The sequence below is a fragment of the Rhinatrema bivittatum genome, chromosome 2 (assembly GCF_901001135.1).
Source record: "Rhinatrema bivittatum chromosome 2, aRhiBiv1.1, whole genome shotgun sequence".
NCBI lineage: Eukaryota > Metazoa > Chordata > Amphibia > Gymnophiona > Rhinatrematidae > Rhinatrema > Rhinatrema bivittatum.
In genome coordinates, this window is record NC_042616.1 from 108,429,299 (window position 1) to 108,450,806 (window position 21,508).

The following is a 21,508-nucleotide window of genomic DNA, read 5'->3' on the forward strand; positions in this document are numbered from 1 at the left end:
CAAACATCAACAAGCATCTAGTGAATGATTTAAAAGTGCTCAGAGATCAAGTAAGGCACATTTTTATTGTCCCAACATGGCCAAGACAGGTGTGGTTTCCATTTCTCATTCAATTGTGCTACCTCCAATCCCTTTGGGAAGTGCTCCATCACTCCTAAAACAAGAGGAAAGTTATCTGTGCCATCCGAATCTTATCTCGCTGATCTTAATGGCATAGATGTTGAACCCTTGATAGTATCCTCTTTGTACTGCCCAAAAGGAGTAGAGGATATTTTGATTGCAACCAGAAAGTCTTTGACCAGATGGCCGTATAGATTCAAGCGGAAAGATTTTCCTTCTGGTGTCAATCAGGTTCCTTGGATCTGTTTACTTATAGCCCTAAAGATTTGCTTCAGTGTCTATTCTTTGTATCTTCTTCAGGATTCAGTACATTATCAGTGAAAGTATACCTCTGTGCTATTGTGGCCTTCTGTCTGCAGATTGAGGGAAAATTCAATCTTCATTCCCCATTTGGTTTCAGAACTTATGAAGGGTTTGTAGCATGCAAAACTTCTGGTGTCAAAACCTCCAAGCCTTGGGATCTCAATATTGTCTTAGCATAGCTAATGAAAACTACTTTTGAACCTCAAAAGTCAGCTCCTCTGAAGTTCCCTCACGTGAAAGGAAGTATTTTTGGTAGCTGTCACATCTGCTATAAGAGTCAGTAAATTGCAAGCACTAGTCTCTTATTCACCATATCATCAATTATTCCATAACGAAGTGGAACTGTGTACACACTCCAGGTTTCTTATAAAAGTCATCTCGGCTCTTCACGTTAATCAAGCTATTCTTCCAACTTTCTACTCAGTCTCATGCGCATAAAGGTGAAAAAGCTCTTCATTTTTTTTGGACTGCAAGACAGCATTGGCCTTTTACTTAAGAAAGACTCAACCTCATCGTTGTCTTGACTGTTTGTGTCCTTTGATCCTAACAGACTGAGAGTGGCATTTGCCAAAGAACTTTGACTAGCTGGTTAGTGGTCTTTATTGTGCAGTGTTATTCACTGGCTGTAATATAGATTACAGACTCTGTCAAGGTTTATCAAGTTAGAGCCATGACGGCTCACTTCAAATTCTCAACCATTGAAGACATTTGCAACATTGAGATATGGTCGTCTTTGCACACCTTTGTATTCCACTACTGTCTGGACAGTTTATCAAAAAGTGTCAGTAGCTTTCAGCAAGCAGTTTTATGCAGCCTGTTCACCTGTAGTCTTCACTCCACTGGTGGGGCCAGGTTGTTGGTGATTCGATTATTAGGAATGTAAACAGCTGGGTGGCTGGTGGGCATGAGGATCACTTGGTAACATGCCTATCTTGTGCGAAGGTGGCGGACCTCATGTGTCACCTAGATAGGATTTTAGACAGTGCTAGGGAGGAGCCGGCTGTCGTGGTACATGTGGGCACCAACGACATAGAAAAATGTGGGAGGGAGATTCTAGAAGCCAAATTTAGGCTCTTAGGTAGAAAGCTTAAATCCAGAACCTTCAGGGTAGCATTCTCTGAAATGTTGCCTGTTCCACGCGCAGGTCACCAGAGGCAGGCAGAGCTCCGGGAGTCTCAATGCGTGGATGAGACGATGGTGCAAGGAAGAGGGCTTCAGTTTTGTTAGGAACTGGGTAACCTTTTGGGGAAGGGGGAGTCTCTTCCAAAGGGATGGGCTCCTCCTTAACCAAGGTGGAACCAGACTGCTGGCGCTAACCTTTAAAAAAGAGAGAGAGCAGCTTTTAAACTAGAACAAAGGAGAAAGCCGACAGTCGCTCAGCAGTGCATGGTTCGGAGGGAGGTATCTTCAAAGGATACTAATGCATTAGAATTAGGGCATCCCGACAGTGAGGTTCCAATAATAAGAAAAGTAGTCCAAGTTCCTGTAACTAAAAACTCTCCTGAGCTAAAAAAAAGTTCTAACTTATCCCTATCAATTAAAAAGCAGAATGAAAATACAAACAAAAAACAAACTTTGAAATGTTTATATGCTAATGCCAGAAGTCTAAGAAGTAAGATGGGAGAATTAGAATGTATAGCAGTGAATGATGACATAGACTTAATTGGCATCTCAGAGTCATGGTGGAAGGAGGATAACCAATGGGACAGTGCTATACCGGGGTACAAATTATATCGCAATGACAGAGAGGAGCACCTGGGAGGCCGTGTGGCGCTTTATGTCTGGGATGGCGTAGGGTCCAACAGGATAAACATCCTGCATGAGACTAAATGCACAATCAAATCTTTATGGATAGAAATCCCTTGTGTGTTGGGGAAGACTATAGTGCTAGGAGTATACTACCATCCACCTGGTCAAGATGGTGAGATGGACAATGAAATGCTAAGAGGAATTAAAGAAGCTAACCAAATTGGTAGTGCGGTAATAATGGGAGATTTCAATTATCCCAATATTGACTGGGTAAATGTATCATCGGGACATGCTAGAGAGATAAAGTTCCTGGATGGAATAAATGACAGCTTTATGGAGCAATTGGTTCAGGAACCAAGAGAGGGAGCAATTTTAGATCTAAGTCTCAGTGGAGCACGGGATTTGGTGAGAGAGGTAACGGTGGTGGGGCCGCTTGGCAATAGTGATCATAATATGATCAAATTTGAATTAAAGACTGGAAGGGGGACAGTAAGCAAATCCATGGCTCTCGTGCTAAACTTTCAAAAGGGAAACTTTGATAAAATGAGAAAAATTGTTAGAAAAAACTGAAAGCAGCTACAAAGCTAAAAAGTGTGCAAGAGGTGTGGTCATTATTAAAAAATACCATCCTAAAAGCACAGTCCAGATGTATTCCACACATTAAGAAAGGTGGAAAGAAGGCAAAACGATCACCGGCATGGTTAAAAGGGGAGGTGAAAGAAGCTATTTTATCCAAAAGATCTTCATTCAAGTACTGGAAGAAGGATCCAACAGAAGAAAATAGGATAATGCATAAGCGTTGGCAAGTTAAATGTAAGACATTGATAAGACAGGCTAAGAGAGAATTTGAAAAGAAGTTGGCCATAGAGGCAAAAACTCACAGTAAAACCTTTTTAAAATATATCTGAAGCAGAAAGCCTGTGAGGGAGTCAATTGGACTGTTAGATGATTGAGGGGTTAAAGGGGCACTTAAGAGAAGATAAGGCCATCGCGGAAAGGTTAAATGATTTCTTTGCTTCAGTGTTTACTGAAGAGGATGTTGGCAAGATACTGGTATTGGAGAAGGTTTTCATGGTGAACCTAGAAGATGTGGTAGGCCTAATAGACAAACTGGAGTAGTAAATCACCTGGACCGGATGGTATACACCCCAGGGTTCTGAAGGAACTAAAAAAATGAAATTTCAGACCTATTAGTAAAAATTTGTAACCTATCATTGTACCTGAAGACTGGAGGGTGGCTAATGTAACCCCAATATTTAAAAAGGGCTCCAGGGGCGATCCGGGAAACTACAGACTGGTTAGCCTGACTTCAGTGCCAGGAAAAATAGTGGAAAGAGTTCTAAATATCAAAATCACAGAACATATACAAAAAGACATGGTTTAATGGACCAAAGTCAGCATGGCTTTACCCAAGGCTTGCCTCACAAATCTGCTTCACTTTTTTGAAGGAGTTAATAAAATGTAGTTAATAAAATGTAGTTAATAAAATGTAGTTAATAAAATAAGATGTAGTATGCTTGGATTTTCAGAAGGCGTTTGACAAAGTTCCTCATGAGAGGCTTCTAGGAAAAATAAAAAGTCATGGGATAGGTGGCGATGTCCTTTCGTGGATTACAAACTGGCTAAAAGACAGGAAACAGAGAGTAGGATTAAATGGACAATTTTCTCAGTGGAAGGGAGTGAGCAGTGGAGTGCCTCAGGGATCTGTATTGGGACCCGTGCTTTTCAATATATTTATAAATGATCTGGAAAGAAATACGACAAGTGATGTAATCAAATTTGCAGATGACACAAAATTATTCAGAGTAGTTAAATCACAAGCAGATTGTGATAAATTGCAGGAAGACCTTCTGAGACTGGAAAATTGGGCATCCAAATGGCAGATGAAATTTAATGAGGATAAGTGCAAGGTGATGCATATAGGGAAAAATAACCCATGCTATAATTACACAATGTTAGGTTGCACATTAGGAGCATCGGTTCATTGTGCTGCGGCAGTCAAAAAAGTAACAATGTTGGGAATTATTAGAAAGGGAATGTGAATAAAATGGAAAATGTCATAATGCCTCTGTATTACTCAATGGTGAGACTGCACCTTGAATAGTTTGTACAATTCTGGTCGCCACATCTCAAAAAAGATATAGTTGTGATGGAGAAGGTACAGAGAAGGGCGACCAAAATGATAAAGGGAATGGAACAGCTCCCCTATGAGGAAAGACTAAAGAGGTTAGGACTTTTCAGCTTGGAGAAGAGATGGCTGGGGGGGGTGCGGGGGGACATGATAGAGGTGTTTAAAATTGTGAGAGGTCTAGAATGGGTTAATGTAAATCTGTTATTTACTCTTTCGGATAATAGACTAGGGGGCACTCCATGAAGTTAGCATGTAGCACATTTAAAACTAATCGGAGAAAGTTCTTTTTCACTCAACGCACAATTAAACTCTGAAATTTGTTGCCAGAGGATGTGGTTAGTGCAGTTAGTGTAGCTGTGTTTAAAAAAAGATTGGATAAGATCTTGGAGGAGAAGTCCATTACCTGCTATTAATTAAGTTGACTTAGAAAATAGCCATTGCTATTACTAGCAACAGTTGCATGGAATAAACTTAGTTTTTGGGTACTTGCCAGGTTCTTTTGGCCTGGATTGGCTACTGTTGGAAACAGGATGATGGGCTTGATGGACCCTTGGTCTGACCCAGTATGCCATGTTCTTATGTTTTTGTTTGGGTTTTTTTGTTTTTGTTTTTTTAGTAAATGCTCCATTTGCAACCATCAGCTTGGGACTCCCATGTTTTATGGATAATTCAGCCCAACTTATTTACAGAGAAAGCAAGTTTGCTTTCATGTAAACTGGGTTCTCCATAGACAGCATGCATATAACCCATCCACCTCCTTGGAGATTAGATTACCTTGCTAAAACTTAACTCTGCAAGAGAGTGAGGATTTTATGAGGTAGCGCACAAACGGGAACCTCTGTGCATGCTCACTTAAACTTTTTTATTGAGCTAAAGAGCTGGATCTGTTCGATGCTTTTCAATGATGTCGCTTATGCATCATGGCTAATTCATCCTGCTGTCTATGGAGATCCCTGTTTTCAGCTCTTTTATGCTCAACTATACTTTGCACTTCCTGTATCAGGAACATTTTCTTGTATGCATGATTGCAATTTTATTTTTTTTAAACTATGTAGAATTCGGTAGGGGATAGAGGCTTGCACACAAGTATTTAAGTAGCTACTTTTCAGGAACTTTATATTTAAAGCACTAAATAATGCTTTTCACATGATTGGCATCAAGAAACGTAAAAATGTGATGTATGTATTTATCAGCAAAGTTGAGCATAAGTGTCTTAAATTACATGGCCACCTGAAACTACATCTCAGTGAAATAGATGCTGGTGTGGTTTGTTTGTGGATTTATGATTTGTTCTTTGTACTTTAGATATATATATAACATGAATCCCTTTTAGTATTTCTTTTGGAGTGATATTTCCATGGAGTAGCTGTTTTTTCTGCAATTAATATTGAATCTTATGTGATTATTCAGTTTTATTTAATTTGTTTATTGATTGATTTTATATACCGTCGTTTGGGGGGGAGCCATCACAATGGTTTACATAAGCAAATTAATATTCAAAAATAAAATAATAGTACAATTTAAAAGTGTTAAGCGGTATAGGTTGGTTTTGGAACATATAATAAAATTAGTACAAGTTAAATATTTAAAAACATCAGAACAAATTAAAATAAAAATACAGTACAATTAAACCAGAAACAAAATTAAAATCAGCTTGCTAGGTTTTTAACTGATTTTCGTCGTCATAGGCTCTGCAAAAGTGTCAAGTTTTTAGGTCTTTTAAAAATGTTTTTAGGTTCTGCTGCAACCTTAATTCTGTTGGTTGAGCATTCCAGATTTTTGGACCTGCAAGGGATATGGCTCTGTCTCTGATCTGCGTTAAGTGTGCCGAATGTATTAAGGGGATAGTTAGTAGGTCTTTATTTGCTGATCTCAGGTTTCTTTGTGGAATGTTTTCGAATGGTAGCATTGAGCCAATCAATTTGTTCACCATATATGATTTTATGTAGAATGCAAAAGAATTTATATTCTCTGCAATATTTATTGGTAGCCAGTGTAAGGAAATTAGTACAGGTGTTATGTGGTAATATTTTTTTGTGTCTGTTAAAATCCCGGCTGCTGCATTTTGAAGAACCTGTAATGGGCGAATTGTTGATAGTGGGAGGTCTAGTAAGAGTTACAGTAATCGGTGCTGAAAAGTAATAGTGATTGCAGTACTGCCCTTTATCGTGTTGATTTAGGAGAGGTTTTAATCATCTTAGGGTCAGGATTTTGTTGTATCCATCTTTTAACTTATTGAAGATAATGCTTTTTGAAACTGAGTTCAGAGTCAATGATAACTCCTAAATCTCGTGTGGTATTAACCTGCTCAATTTTTGTAGTTTGATCCTCCACTGTAAGGTTGGGTAGTTTACTGCATGATGGTTTCCTATCCAAAAATATAATTTCTGTTTTGTCAATATTTAGAATTAGTTTCATGTTTGTTAACAAGGGTTTTATCATTGATAAATACATTGCTGTCATTTTACAGGTTGTGTTGAGTGAATTTTTGATTGGGATTAAAATTTGTATATTGTCAGTGTATATATAATGAGTAAGACCAAGTCCAGCTGTTAAGTGTCAGTGGGATCAAGTAAATATTAAACAAGGTAGCTGACAATGAAGAGCCCCATGGAATTCCAGTATTAAGGTTTATTTTATCTGAGGTACTGTTCTTAATTTTTACTTGAAAAAAGCGATTTGTAAGATATGAAGAGAACCATTTGAGTGTAATGTCTGTTAATTCGATTTCTGATAATCTGTCTAAAATACCGGTAATTATATAGTTCACGGCATGGAATGCTGCTGCTAAGTCCAGTAATATTAGTAAATAATTTTGTCCGCTGTTGAATCCTCTGAGGACAGTATCAGCTAGTGCGAGGAGTAATTTCAGTACTGAAATGCTTTCTAAAGCCGAATTGCGATGGATATAAAATGTTATTATTTTCAAGGTGTTCTGTTAATTGTTTCTGCACTACTGTTTCTAGTAACTTTGCTAGAAATGATGTTTGCAGCTTTAGGAACTGGCAGTTGGGGAAGCCCTTCTACTATCTGAAATAACTATGGTTCTGGGTAGTGTGTCAGCATGGGAAGGCGCTGTGGTTGCTTAGTGGTGAATCCTGGAAGCCAGAAGGAAAAATCAGGAGTTGATGCAAGCCATGGAAGGAGTTTTGGATCTAAAAACCAACTGACTGCCCATCTTTCAGAACATCACCCTGGAGGAATCTGGAAGGCTCAGGAATCTTTTGAACTGTCTATTTCAAGTTGTAGTATTGATAAATCTACAATTCATTCTAAATCTCAGATGAAGATTCAAGAAGAAATGTTAAAGGACACTGTTTTGAGAGTTCAAGACATGGAGATCCAAATAGCTAGGGTCTAGGAACTGAAAAAGGTTTCTTTTAAATCTGCTACGGACCTTTTTAGAAAAGTGGAAACAAAAAACAAAAGTTAACGTTAAAGTTGATTAATTTTCCTTGCCTGCCTAATGTTGCCCCTTTGAAACTGTTTAAAAGTTTCGTACTGAGGGTTTAAAGTTCCCTAGGTTGCATGTTAAAAATTCTTTTTTCCACATTCTAAACTGGCCAGTGGGATTTAAGTGGCAGAAGGAGATGGTTAACTATCAATTCCTTAGAATTTGTCCCTCTGTTTTTTCAGAAATCCCACAGGAAGGTGAGGTTATGCCAGCTCCATCATAGTAACACTTGCCTTTGAATCTGATAAAGATACTATTCTTTGATATTGTTTTAAATTGAAGGATATATCTTTTCTGGACTTTAATATGCACTTTTTCCTGATGTCTGTTGGATAACATAAACACACAAAATTTCTTATCCTCCATTGAGAGATTATAGCCTTAAGTAGACAATTAATGTTGTGATTACTTTGTAAATCTTATGCCAAGGGAATAATTACTGGATTTTAAAACCAGAACACTTAATGACCTTCTTGAAAGGGTAAAACTGTTCTAAAGTTTTTGGGTTGAAATTCTTGGGGATATGTATTATCTTTACAGGACTTGCTAATATCTGATAATTTCTGATGACTTCGTCTTTGTTTCATAAGTTCCAGATTAAGATTGTAATAGAACCCTTCTTTGCTTGTGGGACTATGTTTATGGCTACTTTTTTTAAGAAGACATTTTTCCTTTCCTTTTTCTGCATTTACTGTATCATCGGATATTTTTCTGGTGGCAATTGCATGCTCCCCTGCAGAAGACCAGGGTTTGATTCATGGATCTGTTTTCTGCTTTCTGGATCGGCTTGTGCTGGGAATGCTGCAGAGGCAGAATTCACAGGTCCTGGGTTCTGGGAGGAGGAGGGGAGTCTGTCATGTACAGATAAGCCAGTCTTCCTAAAGAGGAGCGTGCAACTGAACCAAACTTTGCAGGCCTGAGCAATACAAGATGGAAGTCAAGCCATGCAATGGCCTGTACAGTTTAATAGGAATGCCTTTAAGAACTGTACCAAGGAGAAGAAGCTGCTGTTCTTCATTGTGACCAATCTGTCTCCACCTTATAATTTTACTGGTACCGCCAGACACAAACTTACTCAGTTTGTAGCCTTGCTAAACTTTGTATCCAGTCTTGAAACCCAGCATTGTTCACCAGATATCTTCCAACTCATGCCATTACCTCCGCTCGCTGCCATTCACACAAACCAAACCCATTAACTTTTCACAAAGCTGAAGCCTAAGCTTTGAGACTGAGCTTTCTGCTCAGCCCAGTCTTGCTCCATTAACTTTGGAGACTTTGCCAATCTCATCCTTGCCTGAGCCCTTGCTGGCCAAACCAGTCTTCACTTTTGTCCCCTGCCTGCATAGGTTATAGAGGCATCTATAAGCTCCGGTTCTGCCATCCTGAGTCTGTGGTGTTAACTTGTTTGTCTGCTGGAGGTCTAGCTGGCTGCTGTCCATGCTAAGACAGGAACCTGATTCTCCAGAAGGACAACCCAATTGTGAGAGAGCCTAAGACAATATACATTCCTGATCAACGTAAAATAAACTGGCTAAATTATTACAGTAAACTGGGTAGTTTACTGGCACTGAGTTTGAGATGTGCTAGTTAACTTTGAGTTAGTCGCAGGGGTTTTCATAACCTTGGTAACAAAAGATTTACTCGTGTTAGGCTAGAAAATTAAAAACATGTACCATGCATTAAACTATTGTATATTTTATGCTGCTACAATAAAACTCTTATCTACCTCTAAAAGGTGCAGACATTTACATGATCTTGAAATGCATGCTACTTGATTTAAATAAATTAGAGAACCTGTAGTAAATGGTAACAGTTAAGGCTGAATTTTCAAAAGGATTTATATATATAAAGCCCAGTTTTATGTGTATAAATGGGCTTTTGAAAATTGCCAGGTAATGCATGTACAAGTACTTGGAAAAACAATTTAACATGTACTTTTATTCTCATTAGAACATTAACACCTGTTACTGAACATATGTGTGCTGTGCAGGGTTCTGCGTACACCTGATAATTTTCAAAGCGGATTTATACACATAAGTCCACTTTGAAAATTTAGGATAAAGTCTGCTTGTTCGTGATACATACAAAGTTTAGCCTGACACGGACTGTGGAAAATTAGCCTCCCTGAGGCCAGACTTGGAGCCAATGATAGCAGCCTTCCTGATGTATTGAACCCCAGCCAAGGACTATTTGCTTCAATGGCTGGGCTAAAGTAAATTGAGACAGGCGTGGTTCCAACCTTGGTTCCAATTTAGTGGAAAATTGCAACGTCAAAAAAGAAAATATTAGGCCCCGCTGTGTCCAGCCTCAATGTTACTCAAAATGTTTGCATCATTTTCTTTTTAGTACAGTAACATCAGCTGTGTTTACTGTGGGTGATAATGTAGTGTCGGGTAGTGATGATCGCACTGTGAAAGTTTGGGATTTGAAAAACATGAGATCTCCTATTGCCACGATCAGAACAGACTCAGCAGTAAACAGGTAAGATGCCAAGAGCACAACATAGGTTTCAGGAAGTATGCTGAAAAAGACTGAAACAAATTTTCAGTGACCAGAAATAAATCAATGCCTCTATGCTGAGATTTGTGAAAACAGAGCCACAGGCACTTTGTAGAAAGTGGGTAATATTTTCTAATCTATCAAATCTTTTGATATTTCTTTGTAAACACTAAGTGTGCTTTACTTCTTAGGGTGTGCTTGTTAGGTTCTGATAAATGTGCTTTTCTAGCACCCAGACAAATGAATTCAGGACCAGTGGATTACACACCTCTACCAGCAAATCTGACATCACAGTATATATACTCCTGCATTGCCATTAGCCTGCCAGTATTCTCTGTCTCCAGCAGATGCTGGATGTGCATCTCTCTGCTGGGGATTGCTTCAAATTTTAAAAGGAGAAATAAAAGGAGGTTTAATTCTCCTCGCTCTCCTGCAGTGATATCAAATGGTCCCTCCCCCAGTTGAGAATTCCTGAGTTGATTTTCATGGTCCCTTGGATGAGTGTCTTGGTCCCAATAGCTGGTTTTTCAGCCAGCATGGACTTAGCTGTTTAAAACAGCTGAAACACAGCGGGTACTGGAAGCAGAGTTCAGCAGTGATGGTATATGCCCTCTCCCCCAGCAGCCAGAGACCATCTCTGTACTCAGCCGGGTAAGGCTGAGCTCAGGTAAAAAAAAAAAAAAAAAGGGTGAAAGACAGAGTAGCAAGGTTGTTTGTAAGGCTTTTCCCTTCCTCCAATCTCCGTGCTCGGCATGCAGTTCCAATGTTCATTCCCGCTCCTGTGGGAGGTTAAGTGACTTGGACAGCCAGGCACGTTGAGCAGCCTGGGTGGGCTAGGCCCCACTGTTAGGCTTTTCTCTGTGCTTCGCATGGTAGGCCATGGCGGCATTTTATGGGCTTTTTTCCTGTGTGTTAGGCTGCCCTCTTCAGGACCATCGGTGTATGTAAGCGTGTCTGGCTGCACGTCCAAGTTGTGTGCTCAGTTCTTTTTGGACACGCTGCCTGTGTGCACAGTTTGGGCCGCATTGGTTGTGCATTTAAGTCAGAACGGCTAAAGTGCGCCTAGGCTTGCGACACCTAGCCTTGGGAAGCCTAAACTTTGTGCCCCTAAATTTTGCGTGCCTAAATTTTACAGCGTGAATTCAGCTAGATGCACACATTCTGTCTCCTGTTAAGCCTACTGAAAAATCGATGGCACCTGTGGCTAAAAAACCTAAGTGCCTTTTCCTCTGTGCTGCCTATCGTATTTGGGCATCTCAGCCTGGCGTGCCCTCTAACTTGTATCAGTGTTGCTTAGAGGCTCAGAAAGAATTATCGTCCTCTGATTTTACTAAGCCTGGTTCTTTTCAGCCTAATGATGGCCTGGGTAAGGGCATATCAGGAGTGGCTTGTTTGTCAGAGGGGGATAGTAGCTTAGTTGGCACAGCACAGTTGCCTTCTGGTTTTGGCATGGATTATTCTGCCTTTTCTTGGGTAGAATTTTTTCAAGGATTGCATTCTTTCTTCAGGCGTAGTCTTCAGTTCTGTCCAATCCTGCCAGGTCAGAGTCACAGGCAGTGACTTCTCATTTGCCTGGTACTACTGTTAAGTGCCAAATTAGGCCTAGATTGGCAGCAGGCACTCCCGATAGGAATCCAGATGGCGCTGATGATGAGGCTGATCCTTACTTTCTGGAGGATGGGGAAATTCCTCAGGGACTAGAACCATATAGGACTATATTGCGGTTCTTTTATAGAGATCAGCTACTGGCTCTGATTTCTTAGACATTGAATATGCTGGGGGTACCTGGGGCAGATTCCATCTCTGAGCCAAAGAAAAATCCCATTTTGGTTTTTTTGCATAAAGCCTCTTGTTTTTTTTCCCTGTTATGGAGGCAATTCAAGAATTGATTGATCTTGAGTGGGTTGTTCCGGAGTCTAATTTCAAAAGGGGTCGGGCCTTGGAAGGCGTGTACCCCCTAGATCTAGTGGTGAGAAAGGTTCTGCGTTTTCCGAAAGTTGATGTGCTTGTCTGTTACGTCTCTAAGCGGACGACTATCCTTGTGGAGGGAGGAGCAGCCTTGAAGGATGTGCATGATAGGAGGATTGAAGTCATCCTTAAGCAAGCATTTGAAGCAGTGGCAATGACCTTGCAGATAGCTTCTTGTTGTTCCCTGGTGACTCACTATTGTTTACTTCTCTCTCAAGAGGTTGATGAATCAGGAGCGAATTCCAGGGCAGTTGTAGAGCCAGCAATCTGCCTTTTTAGCAGATACATGCTGCGATTTGGTCCACATCTCAGCTAGAGGGGTGGCTTTGGTAATAGTGGCCAGGCGTCAGTTGTGGCTGAGAAATTGGTCAGCCGATGTGACCTCCAAGGCTAACCTTATGAAATTGCCCTTTATGGTAAATCCTTATCGGCTCATCCAGATCTGGCCTATTTCTTGAAAGGAGTGAAACATCTTCGTCCTCCCTTGCGGTTACCTGTACTCTTGTGGAGCCTTATTCTGTTCTTGGATTTCTTGGCGGGCCCCGTGTTTCTACAGATACCTAGCCTTTTCTTGCAGTTACTGACCTTGAAAATGGTGTTTATTGTGGCGATTTGTTCTGCGCGTAGGGTTTCCAAACTGCAGGTCTCATCTTGCTGGGAGCCATTCCTTTGGGAGACTCCAGGGGCGGTACAGCTTCATACTGTTTCTTCCTTTTTGCCAAAAGTGGACTCAGATTTTCACTTGAATCTTTCCATTTTCCTGCTGTCTCTGGGTAAGGAAAGAGATGCAGAGGAATATCTCCTGTTACAACCCTTGGTTGTCAAGAGACATGTCATGAGTTTCTAAACCGTTTCGTAAGATGGATTGCCTGTTGGTCCTTCACGGTGAAGGTCAACAAGGCAAGCTGGCTTTGCGGGCTACAATAATTTGCTGGATTAAGGAAGTAGTCACTGCCACATATGTGGATGCTGAAAAGTTGTTACCTAGTCAGGTTAGGCTCATTCCACTAGGGTTCAGGCAGTGTCATGGGCAGAAATTAGTTTGTTGTCTCCCATCGACATTTCCTGAGCTGCGACGTGGTCTTCCTTACACACCTTTTCTATGTATTATCATTTGGATGTGCAGCCACTGGTTCTGAATTCATCTGTCGGGGTGCAAGGAAATGAGAAATTACTACCTGATAATTTCCTTTGCCTTAGACCAGACAGATGAACTCAGCCTCCTGTCCTTGGCTGCCAAATGATTGTGTTATGGTCCTTCTGTGTGGCTACATGTTCCGGGGTTACTGGGTAAGTGTTACTCCAGTCCCTAGACTAGTGTGAATGCATTCCCTGTCTGAGTTCAGTGTTCCCTGTTGACTGAGTACTGAAAAGGTTATCTGTTATTAATCAAGTTTTGCTAATCTGTCCACAGTTGGTTTTTGAAGAGAATACTGACAGGCTAATATCACTAAAGGGAGTATATATACTGTGACGTCAGCTTTGCTTTGTCTCCTTCTGCTGGTAGATGTGCATAACCCACTGGTCCTGAATTCATTTGGCAGATTTAAGAAAAAGGAAATTATCAGGTAAGTAGTAATTTCTCATTAGTTAAGTCAAGGAGGCCATAATTTTCCTCTTCTAATATACTAGTATTGTAGATAATGGTTTAGGAGTAATTCGTCTTAATGTGAGCTAGGAGTGAAACAATACATATTCAGCTACATCATTTTAAAACATGTACTATTGAATCTAGTTTGTCAGGTTGTTCTACTCTACATAACCTACGTGCTTTATCTCTTCCTTGCAGGATTAGTGTATCTGTTGGCCAACGAATCATTGCCCTGCCACATGACAACCGGCAGGTTAGATTGTTTGACATGTCAGGAGTACGATTAGCACGGCTTCCTCGCAGTAACAGACAGGTAGGTGCTATTTTTTTTTTTTTTTTGCCTTAACTGGAGAGTGATTAAATCACTTCATGTACACGGTGAAATATTGACTGAAATGGGCTATATGATGAAAAATGTTTGGTGTACCCAGAAAACATTAGTAGATGAATAGACTACTTAAATTGTCTCTCCTCTAAAATGCCTCCCTTTCTCTTAAAGAGTGAGAAATAGGCCCTTGAAGAGTTCAGTTTAAAAAATGTACTTTATGGCATTGCAGCACTTATCTGAATGCTTCTGTCAAAAGATCTATTTATTTCATTCTTGACTTTGTAAGTTAGATAGTGTGCCAAGAAATCACAAAAAGAGAACCTGTTTTTCCGTTGTCAAGGTGGTCTGAAATAGCTATAACGCGTGCAGTGACAGCACCTGCTCACTCAGGCCTCAGACCTCAGTAAAGACTTTACTGAGCATGCATGGGATTCTCACATGCTGTCTTATGAACCCCTCATAGCATGAATGTTGAACGTGCAGAAGTCTATTCCTTACTGTTTCCCAAGGAGGTGGAGGATGTATTGACTTCCACCAGGAAACCTTCAAATAGAAAATCCTACAGTTTCAAATGGAAGAGGTTGTTGAAGTGGTAAAGGACCAGTCAATTGGATCCTTTCTCCTGTGGCCTGAAAGACTTGCTTTAATATCTGTTCTTCCTTTCTTTCTCCAGCCTGGTGGAACCCCCACCTCCTTATTCTGCATGGGCTTCCTGTTCCCATTGAAAACAATGTAATGGGTAGGGCACTGAAGGTCCTGTGCTCACATACTGGCTTGCTGGAGGCCCTGTGTTGAATTTACTTTCCTAAGTTGCTACTGCTGCTGCTGCAGGGCTGGTACTGCTGTGTCGGGCCCAGCTAGACCATAGCAGTGACGTTTTGGCACCTTTGCAAGTTTGGCGCTGGAGGTAGTTGACTATGCCTAAATCCAGGTCTGTGGTTCCAAACCAATCAGAAAGGGACTGGAATCAGGAACCATGAACCTTATTTTGCAGCTACACAGAGAGTTTGCCTCTGTTATATACCCTCCCAACTTAATTAGCCCCAGTCATTGTAGTGGCAGTCCTTGATGGGCCCCAGCAGCAAAGCTCCAGGAATCAAACCCAGTTCTTCCACTTGGCAGTACTCAGCACTGCCGCTGAGCCCACCAGGCTGTCCCAAAGATATTGTATTTGAAGCAGGTAGAATCATCTTCACCAGATATGGTGCAGTGGAAGCAAAAGATAATAAATGTGGATATGGATAAACAGCAAAAATGGTTGGAAATAAGTTTATTAATAGATTCTTTCAAGTATAGGAGAAGTAAATCAAAACCCTTAGATTTTTGGATTTAATCACTCTCCTTTACAAATCCGTGCTCAAGGTGAATTACAAATTTATATACAATAGCCTTGTGGTTAGAGCAGTGGGCTATGAACTTGGGAGACCAGGGTTCAAGTCCCACTGTCGTTCCTTGTGACCCTGGGCAAGTCACTTTACCCTCCATTGCCTACAGTACCTGAATGTAATTTGAAGTGTCAAAAAGTGGAATATAAAAAAACCTAAAATAAATATTAAGTTAGTACCTCAGGCAAGAGGATGGTAGTGACTTGCCCAAGGTCACAAGGAGCGCAACAGTGGGAGAAGCAGGATTTGAACCCTGGCTTCCCTGGTTTTCATCTTACTGCTCTGATCACTAAGCTGCTTCTCCACTCTACTCCTTCTGGCAGTCCCAGAAAATATTGCATTAATCTTTCAAACATTCCAAATAGCATTATTATTGAACGCTGTTAAATGTTTCTCCAGAGAATTAAGTAAAATGCAGAAGATTTTCTCTAATAGTTGGATGTAATTGTCATCATATTGATCCTAATTTACTAAGACTGTTTACCATTTTTGTGGGGAGAATCAGTGAATCAGACCTGTTGGCATGAATCTGTTTGGTGTATATGTTAAATGTTAAGGTTTTGCTGGCTTATACTAAAGTTGGACTCCTTTTGAAGAATAAATCAGGAAGAAAAGAGAAATGCTGGAGTTTTGTGCAAATTGTTTCTTTAATCACATATAGCTTAGGTCACTTGCAGTATAATTAGGTCGTCTTGTCATTCTTCAGGAGGAGAACCCATGCACCGTGGTCAGATTGGTGCAGCCTGGTTCATGCGAGCACAGTGTAGGCCTCGACAGGCAAGGGCTGAAATGATGCAGGCTATGGTCAGGATATACAGAGGCGAAGAGTAGGCCAAGGCCAGGGCTGATAGAATTCAGGAAGAGACAAGAAGGCAAGTTGAGGTAATGGCAGGCAGTAAGTGAAACATCGTCAAAAGGCCAGGTTGCACAAGAAATCAGTATAAAGGCAAAGGAAGGGCAGAGTAAGTAGAAGCAAGTAGATGTGTAAGAATAGGAGTCAGGATCAAGAGCAATGACAACACCATGGCAAGGGAATCTCCAGAGGACTGGTTGCTGAGGCATAGGTCTGTTGCACTGAGCTTCCTTATATGCCTGAGAAGTATTGATGTCATCAGCAGGTTCAGGAGCAGCTAGCCTGCCTTGTCTGCTCCACAGAATGGAGCACAATGCCAGAGACCATATTGGAATGAAGGGAAGTGAAGGAGCTTTGCAACCAGCATACATGGTGAGCGGTGTGTTACAATACCCCTCCTCCTAAGCCTGTACACAGGGTGGATGTTCTAGGCTTGTGAGGGAAGAGGCAATGGAATTTCTTGACCAATCTTAGAACATTGAGGTTGGATCCTGGCTCCCATGTTCTTTCTTCAGGGCCATACCCTTTCTAGTCGATTAGATAGAGGAACTTACCTCTCACTAATTTAGAGTCCAGGATATCATTAATTTCAAACTCAGCATCTGGTTGACTATAATGGTGAAGGGTGTAAGAGTTTTCTTGGTAATCTATTACAGCACAAGGGTTTGAATAAAGATACATGAAAGGAGTTAAGGATGTGAAGAGATTGGGTAATTTGACCTAATACATTACCAGATTAATTTGCCTCCAAACTTGACAGGGTCCAATAAATTTTGGTGCAAATTTAATACAGGGAATACTTTTAAATGAACATATCATGTACTAAGCCGCACTTTGTCCACCGGATGAAATCACAAGGTGCGTCTTATCCGCATGATATTTGTAACAGAGGAGCTTTTTTCCAGGTCTCCTACAATTTGCCATATATTCAGCTGTGGGGTTGTGTGGGGATAACTGGAGAGGCAGAGGTGTCAGCCAAACAGTATCTGGAACAGACAAGATGCAGATGACTCACTAACATGATTATAGCAGAATTCTGCCCATGGAAGTAAATGAGTCCAGTCATTCTCCTGAACTGAGATATAGGCTCTGTGGAACCCTTCTAGGATTTGGTTAATTCTTTCCATCTGACCTTTGGGTTGGGAATGGTATACTGAAGAAAAGTCCAAGGTTATTTTTAGCTTCTTGCAGAGGTTACACCAAAACCTTGATGTAAATTGCACCCCTCGGTCACTCACAATATGTTCAGGGAATTTGCGCAGTCTAAAAATATTTTGGAAGGCATGCCCTCAAAACCATGTTTACAGAGGCAGGGTTTTGAGGGCACAAATGTGTATCCTACAGTGAGGGGAGGGGTAAATCAGTAATAAAATCCATTGATATGGGTTCAGGGCCTTTCAGGTACTAGCAGGCGTTGCAGGAAGCCCAAAGGCCATTGGTGGGTATTCTTAGTTCGGGCACGGTTAGAGGCCATGTGTAATTGTAAGTGTTTAGCCAGATTGGGCCACCAGTCATGGTGTGAAATGAGTTCCATGGTCTTGCATACGCCTTGGTTGCTGGCTAACCTTGAGTCATGGGCCCAGTTAAGAACTTCCCCCACAGCTGTTTGGATACCACAGTCTTGAATAAAGGAACAGTGATGGCCACCAGGGGGGTGTGGCTACTATTTTAGTCAGGTCAATGAAAAATTTCAGGGCAGAGGCAGTGTCGGTCTCATAAAAGGACCTGGAGAGGGCATCAGCTTGAGTATTCTTCTCTGTGGTATGTGAGTTGGAAATCAAAATGTGCAAAGAATAGGGACCATCTGGTCTGGTGGGGGATGAGTCATTTACCGTTTGCAGATATAGAAGATTCTTGTGATCCATGAAGATTGTGAATGCGTATGTGGACCCTTCCAAGAGGTGGCGCCACTTGTCTAGAGCCAGTTTAATAGTGAGTAATTCCCTGACACTGATGCCATAATAATGCCTCTCGGCGGGCGAGAACTTGCTAGAGAAGAATGCGCAGGGTAGTCATTTACCATTGGAAGATGCCTGGGTGAGCATGGCACCCACCCCCACTGAAGAGGTCTCTATCTTGAGAATGAAAAGCTGAGAGGTGTCTGGTCGGTATAATATTGGAGCTGACAGGAAGGCTAAACTTCAGCTGGTTAAAAGCCTGGATCGCCTCGGGTGGTCATTCCCTGGTGTTAGTCTCTTTCTTGGTCAGAGTGGTGAGGGGAGCATTAAGAGTAGAATACCGGTGAATAAACTTGTCTATAATAGTTGGTAAATCCCAGAAAATGCTGAAGTTCTTTAAGGACACAGGCTGATACCAGTCCAGAATGGCCAAGAGCTTGGAGGGATCATCTGGAGACCATGAGCAGATATATTGTACCCCAAGAAGGAACACTTCTCCAACTGGGCATATAGCCCATGGTCCCGTAACCTTTGGAGCACTATCTTCACATAACTGTGGTGTGCTTGAAGGGAGTCAAAGAAGATCAAGATGTCATCTAGGTAGACAATGACACAAGCGTTTAATAGGTCCTGGAATATACCATTAACAAAGTTTTGGAAGACTGCAGGGGCATTGTAGAACCCAAATAGTATCACTAGGCATATGTAGTGATTGTCCCTTGTATTGAATGCGGTTTTCCATTTATTGCCCTCTCTAATCCTGATGAGATTGTTCACTCCTTTAAGGTCTAGCTTAATGAATATAGAAGCATCTTATTTATTTTATTTATTTAAATGTTTTATATACCATCAATCCATGTGAGAATCTCTAGATCATAACAGTTTACAGGTAAAACATTCATAATTATAATGAGTGTTACAAGGTGGACAAACATTCATAATAAACAGAAGTATTATAATGGTAGACATATAACATGAAAACATAATTAGATTATAGGGGTTTGCTGGGGGGGGGATTATTGTTCAAAACTTAATTAGGTTATCTGAGTCATGGGGAACAACTGGGAGAATCTGGAGAGTAGAAGGCATTATTATATAGCCATGATTTTAAGTCGCTCTTTAATTTCTTTTTGTCCGATATTGTTCGAAGGTCTTCTGGCATGGCGTTCCATTGTTTTGGGCCAGCAATTGATATCACTCTATCTCTAGTTTGTGCTAGTTGAGAAATTTTTAAGTTCAGGATTTCTAGGAGGCCTTTATTCTGTGATCTGAGAGTTCGCTGGGAGTTGTGAGGCATCTTGGAGTCAATCAAACAGTTCGGATATCAGAGGTACTTATTCTTGATCTTGATAGCATTTAATCCATGGTAGTCTCTGCAAGGGCACAGGGAGCTGTCCTTTTTGCCCACAAAAAAAGAAGCCAGCTCGAGCTGGAGGAGAAGGTCTTAAGAATCCTCATTCCAAATTTTCTCAGATATATTCTGACATGGCTCCTGTTTCTGGAATGGACAATGGGTAGACTTTTCCTCAGGGCGGTATTTTATTGGGAAGCAAGGCAATCACACAGTCATATGGACAGTGACAAGCTAAGGCCTCGGCCTGCTTCTTACTAAACATGTCAGTGAAAGAAGCATAGGCCCTGGGCAATTCAGGCACAACAGCGAGTTCAGAAAGGGAAAGTTGCACCGAGGAAAACACTTGTAATGTATTAGGTCAAATTACCCAATCTCTTCACATCCTTAACTCCTTTCATGTATCTTTATTCAAACCCTTGTGTTGTAATAGATTACCAAGAAAACTCTTACACCCTTGACCATTATAGTCAACCAGATGCTGAGTTTGAAATTAATGATATCCTGGACTCTAAATTAGTGAGAGGTAAGTTCCTCTATCTAATCGACTAGAAAGGGTATGGCTGAAAGCAAAGTTCTGAAAGCAACAAGTGTTCTGAAAGCAAAGTACACTCCAAGAACAGATATTGCCATATTCCCAGTCAGTAATTGGCTATGTCGTCGAAGCTAAGGCAGACTTGGATTCACTGACTTCCAAAGAATGAAGGAGAGGCGTTCCTCATGGAGGAGCCCCACCTTCAGTCACAAGCTCGGTGATGAAACAAATGTCCCTTGGCAAGGGTTTCCGTAGACTGAAGAGATGCAACTGTTTTGGTTTTTTTCAGGGGAACCAATGATATGTGTAACTTCTGCGCCAGATCTTCCTCTATAAAGTTACTGGCAGACCTGGGTAATTGAATCCAGAGTCACCAGAAGCACTATTTTCTATAGGGAGAGAGGAGAGCCTGGTGCCTAGGGTTGTTTCTCCTGTCAAGCCTAAGCCCTGATGTTTTCTTGTTTTCTCGGGACAGGACACACCATAATGGCCTTGGCCAGCACGGTACAGGCAGAGGTTCATGATCTCTGCCGGTGCTTCTCTTCAGTTAATTTAGACCGGCTCAATTGTATAGGCTTTTCCACCACAGGAGGCAATGGCGAAGACTGGACTGGGGTGAGCACAGTCCTCTGGAACCTGGGTACCAAGCTTATGTTTTGCCATGAAGGGTTGCGCTCCCTGGACCTTTCTTGGAAGCAGATATCCACTTTCAGCCATGATGAAATATTGTCTAGTTTGCCAGGGGTTTCCCCGCCGGCCAGCTAATCCTTTATTTTATGTGATGGGCCTTGCCAAAAAACAGCCGTCTGCGCCTCTTTTATTCCATCAAAGCTCAGAGGCAAGGGTAAGAATTGGACTGCATACTCTTCCCTGGTGCTGGATCCTTGATGTAGACACAGCAGGGTAGTGGCTGCCGAGGAGATTCAGCCCAACTTGTTAAACTCCTTCTGAATCTGGGCCAGGAAGGCCTGGAGGTCAGAGAGAACAGGATCCCCCCCCTTTCCCACAAGGGAGATGTGCATGCCAGGGCCCGGCCATAGAGTAATGAAATCATAAAAGTCACTGGACCTGTCAGAGGTAAAGCTGGTTGCTTGAGGTCAAACTGTATGAGGCACTGGTTGATAAAGCCTTGACAGGTCTTGTGATCGCTGTCAAAGTAAGGCAGCAGTGACAAGTGCAGGATCAGTACTGGTGGGGCAGTACTAGTCTGCAGAGCCAGTGGTAATGCAGTCAGAGGCATGACCAGGTACTTAGAGGTCTGAAGGTCATTCATGTGGAGTGTAGAGTCTTGCCAAGAGTCCAGTAATTGTGTTCTAGGTGATGCTGTTGCCATTGTATTGTCT

At 41.4% G+C, this 21,508-nt stretch overlaps 1 protein-coding gene across 4 annotated transcripts in view; it reads left to right on the plus strand.

The window, feature by feature from the left end:
• The window catches only part of WDR37 (WD repeat domain 37), a 298,132-nt gene that overhangs the window by 264,580 nt on the left and 12,044 nt on the right, over positions 1-21,508 (plus strand). For all 4 annotated transcript variants that reach the window (XM_029588540.1, XM_029588542.1, XM_029588543.1 and 1 more), the window contains exons 13-14: positions 10,104-10,238; positions 14,014-14,128. In XM_029588540.1, coding sequence (XP_029444400.1) covers positions 10,104-10,238; positions 14,014-14,128 — 250 coding nt within the window. The remainder of the gene's footprint in view (positions 1-10,103; positions 10,239-14,013; positions 14,129-21,508) is intronic.